This window comes from Talpa europaea, assembly GCF_964194135.1.
Source record: "Talpa europaea genome assembly, chromosome: 14".
NCBI lineage: Eukaryota > Metazoa > Chordata > Mammalia > Eulipotyphla > Talpidae > Talpa > Talpa europaea.
In genome coordinates, this window is record NC_140082.1 from 76,076,205 (window position 1) to 76,087,254 (window position 11,050).

Consider the following 11,050-nt stretch of genomic DNA (forward strand, 5'->3'; position numbering starts at 1 on the left):
AATTTCCATACCCTTTTCATTGGAGACATTCCTGCCGACAATAGATGGATGTTTTTTTCTCTACATCCTGGCCAATATTTGTTGTTCCCAGATTTTTTTTTTTTATATATAGACCATTCCCACAGGGATAAGGAGATATGTCTGTGTAGTTTTGACTTGTTTCCCTTATAATAAGTGATGCTGAGCATTTTTTCTGTCCCTGTGGGCCATCTGAATGTTGTCTGTGGAGAAATGTCTAGCTCTCTTGCCCATTTTTTGATTGAGTTGGTTTTTGTTGTTGTCACTGCTGCATTGTATAAGTTCTTTATATGTTCTGGAAATTAACCTCTGGTCAGATAAGTGATATGCACATGTCTTCTCCCAGTCTACAGGTTGCCTTTTGTTTTTGTTTCCTTTACAGTTGGAGTTGTGTCCCCAAATTCATCTCTGCGGTTGGTGTCCAAGAGAGCATTGCCTGTGTTTTCTTTTATGTGTTTTATGTTCTCAAGTCTTATATCCAAGTCTTTTGTCCACCTTGAATTGGTGTTTATGTATGGAGTAAAGATCTAATTTCATTGTTTTGCATGTGGCTGTTAAAGCTTCCCAGTATTTAGGAGATTTTCCTTTTCACATTGTGTGGTCGTGACTCCTTTGTCAGATTACAGGATTTTACTTAGTTGATTTTCATTTGTATCTATTCCCTTGAGTACTTAGTAGCACATTATCATAAATACATATTTGCTTTGTTCTATAACAAATAGTAGTTCCAATGAAATAAGAGTAGCACCAAGCACTCTGAGCACGTAAAGCATACTTGTGATTATTTTCCCTTTCTTGTACTTTCAAGTCATCAAAATCCTCTATTTCAAGGTCACTTGGAATGTTTCTCCATGTGATTATACCACCAACCTGATAGAGGGTTGGAGTCCTTTTTTTTTTTCTACTTTTAGGAATTTCTTTGTTTTCTTTTTCCTCTTGATTCAATTTTATTTTTTAGTTATGTAACATAGCTGTATGTTTCTTAAGTTAAAATTGTTGATGCAAAGGTACTTTTAGGGAGATCTGGCTTCTATTCCTTCCCATTTTTCCTGTTCCTTATAAGTAACCATTTTGTATTAGACTTTGCTTTATCCTCCTACTTTTCAAAAACACATGTATATGTATTCCTTTTCCTCCTCACATGTTACACAAAAGGCAGCATGCAGTGTACACTCTCTGACACCTGGTTTATTTTTCTTACATAAATATTACGTCCTGGACCCACTCCACAGTGAGCCTGTCCTTGCTCGTCACAGCTGACTTTCCGCCTTGTTCACTCAGCCAGCTGTCCTATTGTTGGGCCTTCGGGTTTCAGTTCTCTTGCTATGCGTGTTTGCAATGACTGCTCTTATACGTCTCACTTCCCATTTGCCAGTGTTGTTTACAAGTGTATTCCTCGAATGGTACTGCTGTGTGATTCTGCCCCAGAGTGGAAAGCATGTGCGCTTCTGCCAGCTGCACCAAAGTCCTCTTCCTAAAGTCTGCATCTTTTCTAACTCCTACCAGCAATGTGCAGAGTAGCTTCTCCATAGCCTCACCAACAGAAGATGTCAAACTTTTGGGGTGTCATCAGTCTGATGGTGACAAACCACATCTCAGTGTAGTTTTAATTTACATTTTTCTCATTATGAGTGAATTCATGAGTTTAGTCATCATTCCAGAGGTTTACTTTTGCATTTCTTTTAAGCTGAACAATCCATACCTCTTGCCACTATTTCTATCAGTATCAGGTTGTTGGTCTTAATTGGCTTCATTTTTAGAAGCTTTTTACATGTTTCCCAACTTGACACTTGTCATCTTATGCTGCTGATGGATAATGATTGTTTTGTGCTACAGACCTGTTTCATTTTATGGCATACCCAAAGTTTTAATCTTTCCCAAGTTATAAAAAAACTCACCCATTTTCTCTCTCTAATGCTTGAATGAATTTTTTGCATTTTAGATCTTGAGCCATTTGGAATTTATCCAGCTACAAACTCTGAGAAATCAGTTTGGTTCTGTCCTTTTCCAAATGACTGTAGTTGATTCCCGTGGCTTACGTATTTTTTCAAAATCCATCTTACTCCATTTATTTGAAATGCTCGTTCATCATCAGATTTTCATTGCACCTAGATCCCTTTCTGGATTTCTGTAGCCTGTTTCATTGTTCTTTCTATCCATGTGTCAGTATCATTCTATGTTACTAACAGAGCTTTCCTGGCTATGGGTATTCTTGGTTTGTTTTTTTGTTTTTTGTTTTTTGTTTTTTCAGATGTATTTTGCCATCAACTTGTCTAGCTCCTCCAGTTTGTATCGAGATTGTGTTCCATTGATAGATTAGCCCAGGACAAAGGAGCTACCCTGCAGTACCCCTTCTGCTGTGGCTCCCTGGTTCATGGTGTCATCTGTGCCCTCCCGTTGGCAAAGTCCCAGCACCAATGCCAGAGCTGCTCTCCTGCCCACTCAGTGCCCCCACCTTGTATCCCTCCCACAACCTTGCTCTGAGCAGCCTCTTGAAGGTCCATCCCCCTTCCCCTGCCCTGGGCATAGCTTCTCTCTCTCCTGCCTCAGCACTTTTTCCAGGATAGTTCCAGTCCATGGTACTGGCTTCAGCAGCCCCAGTGGCCTGCACATCAATAACTTTAACCTAGGTTTTTGCATAGCCAGCAGCTGGTGACAATACACAAATGCCATGTGTCTAGAACTGAGCTCATCATCTCCTCTTCCCAAGCCATCCTTTGTTTCTTCTGGCCGAGGCACCACTGTTCATCCCCGTGCCTGAAGACAGGCTATGCCTCCCTGCATCCCTTCTCCTTCTCCCGTCCCTGACATTGAGTCTCTGCCTTCAGGCTGGTTCTGCCTTCAGGCTGACTTTCCCCATTCAGCGCTTGCTCAGCACCCTATTAAGCTACCTTCCATCCCTTTGTATCTCAGCTCATCCCCTTCCATTTGACCTAGCCAGACCCCATCAGTAACACATTCCACCACTACTCATTCTTGGACTCTTCATTGGTGCCTCTTAACATATGCTTCTCATGAAGGAGAATGAGCTCTACTGTCTGGCTTGTTTGCCCAGCCTCGTCTCTCATAAGAAAGACACATAAAGACATGCCACTCTTCCTAACACACTTTACATCCCGGGGGCATTTTTATTTCTCCAAGAGCCATGCTCTTCCTCCCTCTGAGCCTTCCTGCTTCCTCCTGTTGTGTGCTTTTCCCTTCACATATCCTGGTATATTCTGTGCTACACAGTTCCACACGGACTGGCTGGGTGTGGGCCTGATTTCTGCTTGATGACTGGAGTATAACTCTGCATACTTGCTCTGGGCTATGAGCCCCTGTAAGGGGTGAAGGGATCAGTTTTCTATTTCCTGCTTGGCATGCCATCTAACAATTAAGCTAGTCAGCAAGTACCTATTAAGCACTTAGTGGACACATATTTCAAGCTGAAAAAATGTCTGATCAGTGCCTGAGACATGAAATGAGTCAGCCAATTCATAAACACTGTGCCACCTTTTATATCCCTGTTCCTAGGGCTCACTTCCTGCGTCTGCATTACCCTTTTACCTTGCCTGGTCACAACCAGCATCGTGACTTTGTGCCTCTATAACCAGAGAATGTGACATAACTTCTCAATCCACTGACAGGACTTTGAGCACCAGACAAGAACACGAGGCCACACAGTGCCCAGTGAAGGGAAATGTCTGTACCCTGTGTTTGGTGCTCTCTGTTGAGGATCACATTCAAACCAACATCCAGAAGGAGTGGATAAAGCGGTACCCCACACTTCAGAAGAGACCCGTTCTTGTCAGTGCTCATGCCCCACACACCCTCTGTCCCCTCCACCTACAACACAAACTTGGCCTTCTGAGCTGGTGTCTGAGGTTTACCAAAATGAAGCATCCATCTATTGCGGTTACATCTTTATCTCTGACTTTGTTTTCTTCCTAATTAATACAATTATTAAGTATATCTTCTCTTTTTACCAAAACCTATTTAAAACATCTTTATTTCTAATATCAAGTTCCTAATCTGGAATATATGCTAGGAAATAATGCCTTTATTGGAACTGTTGCATTCTTTTTATGAAATACAGTGTCTCTTTTTTTTTTTTTTTTTAAATCTTTTTTTTCCTTTTTTTTTTTCTTTTTTTTTCCTAATTAAAATCTCACGGGGATCTGGAAGAGGCAGCACATCGAATCTGTAAATGACATTAGGGGATGTGGCCTTTTTATTTATTTTTTAATATTTATTTATGCATACAAGAACTGGGGTACAGGCCAGAAAGGTGGGGGTGGAGGTGGGGGTAGGGGTGGTGATAGGATTCACCAGAGACAGAGTGGGGAACAGAGCAGGCAGATGGACTGAAGTACACTGCTGAGGGGAGCAGCGGGCGAGACAGGAGAGGTCTGCCGCTCCATGTGGGTAGCTCCTTGGCTGGGGATCGAACTCGCGCTGCAGTGGCTGTGGATTGCTTCATAGGTTGCGTCTTAACCCCTTGCACCACCATGGAGGCCCTACAGTGTCTCTTTTGAAATATGTTAGTAATGCTAATGATTTAAAAGATTTTTATGTGAGCACTTTCAAAAACTAAAACTGAAATTTCTTCTTCTAGTCTATCTATATCTTTTGAAAATGTTGACACAGCTAAGAAGAAACTCCCTGTTCATATCTTGGATGGTCTGACCCTGAGCTACAAGGTATGTGCTGATATTCTTTGTAAGAACATTGTTTTCAATTAATAAAACGTGCAGGGCCTCCCCTGGTGGTGCAGCAGTTGAGCGCTGGGTTGTGAAGCTGCCTGTAGCCTCTACAGCGCCGATTCAATCCCCGGCCGCCAGGCGAGGGTCCCACATGGCGCGCAGACCTCTCCTGCTGCCCGCTGCTCCTCTCAGCAGTGTACTTCATCAGTCTGCCTGCTCTGTTCTCCCCTCTGGCTCTGGTGAATTCTCTCACCCTCCTGCGCTTCTGACTATACCCAGTGCTTGTATAAGTAAAATAAATCTTTGGGAAAAAAATTAAAACATGGAAGTAATAGGTTACTTTCTATTCTAATTTCCTATTTTTGTTTTCATAGGTCCCATGGCCTGTGGACATTGTTATAAGTTCAGAATGTCAAAAAATTTATAATCAAGTGTTCCTTCTTTTACTGCAAATAAAGTGGGCAAAATATAGTCTGGATGTTTTGCTATTTGGTGGTAAGATGTATTTTCAACAGATAAATTATAATTTCATTTTAAACCTGAAAAAAGGAAGCATGTTGTCTTTGGTCATATTTTATGGGTATACAGATAACTTGTATTTATAGCAGCAGCAGATTTACAGACCTCAGAATTAACTTCCCTGAATGAAATATCCAGAAGTTGTATTAGTCTGAAATAACCTGGTAAGGAACCTAGCCAGAATAAATACTCTTCTTAGATTATGCAAACGTTTTTAATGGCAAGTTAATAGGACTTTGCATTTACATTTTAATGGCAGTGATAATGCAGATGATATAGGGAACTTTTCACAGCTTCACCTTCCAGAGGTGAAGATGGGGTCCCTCCTGCAGTGCCCTTTGCAGATTGCCCTGTGCCGTAGTACTGGTGGGGTTTGAGAAGCTCCTCTTTCCCCCATTCTGCCTTTTCAATCTTTTTATAGAACTTGCTAGTACTGCTGAAAAACCACAACTTAAAGAAGGACTTGTATGTGAACAAGACATAGCTGCTCAGTTTGGACCACAGAAGGAACCAGTGAGGCAGCAGATTCATCGTATGTTCCTCTTAAGAGTAAAGCTCATGCACTTTGTGAACAGCTTGCACAACTACATCATGACCAGGGTTTGTATCTGTCCGTCTGCTCAACTCTGTCACCTTGTATACAGCTCACTATTCATAGAGAGTTAGTTGTGATACATTTATAAATTCAAAGGAAACCATAAAATGCTTATATACTGTTAGTGTGAAAATAGCACACCTTAAAAATAATGTGCCAACGGGGGAAATATTTTTTAAAAGTGGACGTATATCCAGGGCCTGCAGTGCCTGTTGGCCCTCCCTCCAGCAACCCCTTGGGACAGGCGCTCCCAGAGCCCCTCTTTGGGAATTGCCTTCAGAACTTGCTGATAGTCCCTAAAATTTCATCAGTGTGACAGAACTTCCCCTGGAAAATGTCTTCAGTTTTCAGTAACAGCTAAAATCTATCAGGTTGGTGTGGTGTATAAGGAGGAAGATGTAGCCAGATTATTACACTTAATGAAAGTGTATATTACTTCTATTTTCATTTTCTTAAAACAAGAAGTAACCCATTTCAAAGTAAATGAAACTGTTTTGCTTATAGATCTTAAAAGTTGTTTTAGAGAAACACTGACAGAGGAGTTCGTGCATTTGAATAGTATCAGTATTATTGGAGTATAGTACTCATTTGGGGTTTAAAATCATTCCTGAAAAAATCTCATAGTCATTCTATATGTTAAGTTCTAACACCTATCTTGTTTGGATGAATGATAACCTTTGGAGCCTGGGTTTCACACACGGTGGCCGTGGCAGAGCTCTCTGCGGCTGCCTTGGCGGGCTCAGAAGGCCAGCTGTATCCCTTCACTGTTGAGAGTTAAGCGGTAGAAGTCCAGGTTTTTGCCTCATTTGTTTTTGTTTTCTAGTTGAAGTACATCTATGTTGCCTTTAAAGAAAAAACCAATATATGAATAGTGCAACTTATAAAAGTATACATGTTTATTATAATTATCTGTACTATATTAGATAATTACAATGTGTAATGTATCTGTATTATAATATAAATTTATATTTAACAAGTTTACCTGATAATTTGTTTTGAAAATCAATGCATTTTCTATATGGTTTGATATACTTGCCCCTCCCTTCAGGGAACAGTCTATTAGTAAGAAGGCTAAAAACCCAGCCTCTAAATAATACTTTATAAATCTGACAGATATAATTAATAAAGGAGGAATGGTAAAAAGTTTTGTGTTTGGCACACAAGTCCTCAAAGAAGTCTACTGGTTATAAACTTGCCATCTTTCTCTTCCAAGATTCTTCACAGTACCGGGCTAGAGTTTCAGCATCAAGTTGAGGAAGCCAAAGATTTAGATCAATTGATTAAAATTCACTACAGATACTTGTCAACCATTCATGACCGATGTCTACTGAGAGAAAAGGTACGTGGGACGTTACCTGCATACTTTGCCACTGAAGCAGGAAGTGAAGTTGGCCAAGGGAGGTTGTCCCTGTGGAATTTTATACCAATTTGGCATCTATTCTACATAATAGTCTTTAAGAAAGGACCAGATCAAATGAGCTTGCAAATTTGTGCCTTATTACGAGAAATTACTTGAGATAAACAAGAACTGTGTCGTGACAGCTTGTACACACTGTGTATTGCGCTTGTATTTATTGAAATAATTGGATCTACTTTTGTGGAATACTTGTGTTTTGGTCAGAAAGTGTGTCCAGCCTAGCTTGGTTGTATAGAATTAAATCATCTCATAGCCTTTGGGATTATGGGGAGTTAGGCGGCACCCCGGGAAATGGCAGGTGGCTTTTGGTCAGCCTGGGTCTCTAGTACGTAGCCATATGGCCTGATGCTCAATGCACTTTGTTGGGAGCTTCAAGCTCTTCCTTACACATAAAAGGCAGGTCGTTGCTCTAATGAGCTTTTTCTCTGACTCATTTGAATTAAGTAGAAGTTTTGGTGTCAGAGCCTAATATAGTTTAAGAACCTGTGTTGAGTCCCTGGCTTTGATCTCCAGGTCAGCTTTGTGAAAGAAGCCATCATGAAGGTGTTGAACTTGGCACTCATGTTTGCAGAAGGTTGGCAGGCGGGTCTGGGAGCTTGGCGGTAAGCATGTGGCTTGTGGAGCCTCTGTTGTGACCATCTCAGCCCCTCCTCTAACTAGCTTCATTCTGGGAGGTTGTTTGTCCATCTGGGGTAATACATCACATACCACTTATATTTCAGAGAAGGATTAGTTCATCTAAACTGAGCAGCACCAAGTGTGCAAATCTTTTATGAGCAATAAAGCAATAAGAAAAACCTTAAGTTTTCAAATTAACCAGCAAATATTCTTGGATCACATTCTTATTGTGTTGTATAGGTTTTGTTAAATTTTTATTATGGACACCTGTAAACATACAGAGAAATGGAGGAAAAGGTAAAGCCTGGATGCCATCACCCCACTTCAGCTATTGCCCACATAGACCAGTTCTACTTTCTGTTGTTCACCCACCCACAGTCATAAGTGCTGAATTATTTTAAAGCAAATTCTTGACATGCTAGATTGTAATCCACAGTTGTATTTTAGATGAGCTATGAAAGATACTCTGTGTGTTACTTTTACAAAGTTTGGCATTCACATCTGTCACATAGAAAGGGTAGAGCCCTGAAGTCACAGGACAGTGAGGGTCCAGGAACTTACTCTTCTACCCAGAGCACCACCCGCTACTGTTACTTTGTGCAGCTTACACTTTGTCCATGTCTTGTTTATAAAATTAATGAAGTGATAATGCTATTTTCCCTGAAATAAAAGTGCAAGTCTGACCAGTGGGTTGTTGGGATAATAGCTTGTACATAGTCTGCGTCCATAATGAGGGGAACCTCATTATAGTGCTAATCTAAAACCTGACACTATGGCTGTGTCACAGTACTCTGAATGAAAAACCAAGTTAGTAGATTAAACTCATAATTGCAGGGGTGAAAATTGCTGTTATTATTGTCTCATCGTGTGAGAAGCACATTTTTCTTCCCATGGCACTGTGGAGTGGAAGAGAAAATAGTAACACCATTGCCTATGCTTTGCCAAAATTGAACTGTTTCAATTTCTTCAGCTAGTGAGTTGTAAGAAAAAAGCAGGTAGTGAGGACTTAAGCATATCAACCATCGAAATGTATGGAAATTAAGTTGACCCTGATTAAAACTTAAAAGTGCAAAATAACAGAAGCAATGTGGAATTTGAACACTGACTGGTTATTTGATGTTAAAAAATCATTAAATAATTTTAAGTAAAGGTATTATGTCTGTGTTTTAAAAGGAGACTTTCTCTAATGTACACACACTGAAATATTTATAACTGAAATGCTGTAATGTCTCAGATTTGCTTCTAAATAGCGTGGTGGGGCTGAGGTATTAAGTTGCTTGGGGTGGTGACAACTGTACTTCTATGTATGTTTGATATTTCATGTGTCAGAGATTTTAAGCAGCTTTTAAATTTAGGGTATTATATCTTTGCTGTGTTCTTTATTTCCTAAAGATATATTTGTAAAAAAGAACCGTGCAGTGGAAAAGGGAATGTCCCAGTCCTAGCTCCATAGCTGTTACCATCCTGAATCAGCAGTTTTATATCCTCATGAACCTTCCCTTCAGACACTTGGAAAGTTTTTATTTTAAAACAGGACAAGATGTTTTATATTTTATAATCTTTAGACTCAGGATTCTAAAATATTAAAGAACATTTGAAATTACTCCAAAGATATTTTTTAGTCTACTGTTAACCCCTTATGCACGTACTTAAAATTTACCTTCTCGGTCAGAACAAAACAGCAAAACTAGCGGGCAAATTAAAGATCTGAGACATACAGTCGGGTACAGTGGGGGGTCAAAAACAGAATGAGAGAGCACAAGTGACTACGGTGACGTGGTGGGAGATTCACAGGGACTACACCTTAAGGGAGAAATCAAATACTGTATAAAAACGAACAAGGATATAAGGGGGGAAATTTTTTTAATTTCAATTAATTAAATAAATTTGCCTTCCTTCCTAGAATGGAATCTATAGAGAAAATGGAATCTGATTTTAAAAACTGCCATATGTTTCTCGTAACCATTTTAAACAAAGCTGTCTGCCGAGGATCCTTTCCCCATTGTGAGTACTATTTCATTTTTTCTCGAAGCTCGGTTATGTGTTACTGTTTTGATACTGGTCTCATGAATAATGAGAATTGTTCACCATTTTCAAACCTGGAAATTCCTTCAGCAGTTGTCCATGCTTTGTTTTGTCACAGTGGGGTGAATAAATACACATGTAAAGCAGGAGATGAAAGATCGTGCTTTCTAGCTAGTGCGTCATTTGTTACACCGGTGGTTTTCTAAAATGTATTAAATAAAGTACACAGCAGAATACATTTCACACATTACTAGTACGTGTAGTCTTTGTAATTATTCCTTTTCAAAAGATAGGGCTGGTTTTGCTTTTTTTTTTTTTTTTTAAGCAATTTTAAAACTCCCGAGGCTACCTCTTATCACAGGGAAATGCAGGTCTGACAGCTCAGAACAGGGTGTGAATCAGGCAGAGATCCGTGGGGTGAGTCACAGGGAGAAGAGAGCTATTTAATCTACAGAGACAAAGAACAAAGTAATATCTCTTTGTGGGGGGGGGGGTGTTTTGGAGAAGTATGCAGGGTTAATGATCTCTTTCCTACTTTTGCATATTCAAATTGTGGATATACTCTTCAGAAGTAGCTGAGCATCCTCTTAAATACTGGGTAGAATTGTATTGGAGGAAACACCGCTGCATTTGTCTGTTTTTGCACCGGGTGATCATTATGCCAGTAAGATTCCATTGGTGGTTACAGCATGGCATTTTACTAGGAACGGCCTCCAGATTGCTTGACATATGGGACAAATGTGATTTATTCACAGAAATGCCTAGAGTTTTTGTTTTCAGAATTAAAAGGTCTGAAATAGAAATCAATCATACTTTTTAAATTTTTGCTTAATAAATGAAGAGTATCTTTATTATACAATAAAATAATAAATATTTAAACTTGTTTTTTAAATCTTTTCTTCTTCCCACAGTGGAATCTCTAGCACTGTCCCTCATGGCCGGCATGGAACAAAGTTAAAGATCTCAATGCAGTAAACATCACAGACCTAATCTGCATTTTGACCACATGCAGAATCTTTAGTTTGGCTCATTTTTAAAACTTACCTACTATCAACACAGATGGGTTGTTACTGTCTTTACTACCTGTTTTCTCTGGAGACTATTAAAGAATGTATAGGCTGTATATATTGTATCAATAATGCAAAATGTACACAGGCTGTTGCAATTATATTTCTT

At 39.7% G+C, this 11,050-nt stretch overlaps 1 protein-coding gene across 2 annotated transcripts in view; it reads left to right on the forward strand.

The window, feature by feature from the left end:
• Positions 1-10,832, forward strand: part of TUBGCP5 (tubulin gamma complex component 5) — a gene marked incomplete at both ends in the record, with an annotated part of 30,779 nt that extends 19,947 nt beyond the window's left edge. For both annotated transcript variants that reach the window (XM_084253821.1, XM_084253822.1), the window contains 7 exons: positions 4,613-4,697; positions 5,075-5,195; positions 5,641-5,819; positions 7,028-7,153; positions 7,745-7,833; positions 9,753-9,853; positions 10,786-10,832. In XM_084253821.1, the coding sequence (XP_084109947.1) occupies positions 4,613-4,697; positions 5,075-5,195; positions 5,641-5,819; positions 7,028-7,153; positions 7,745-7,833; positions 9,753-9,853; positions 10,786-10,832 (748 nt within the window). The remainder of the gene's footprint in view (positions 1-4,612; positions 4,698-5,074; positions 5,196-5,640; positions 5,820-7,027; positions 7,154-7,744; positions 7,834-9,752; positions 9,854-10,785) is intronic.
• Positions 10,833-11,050: the final 218 nt, after the last annotated feature.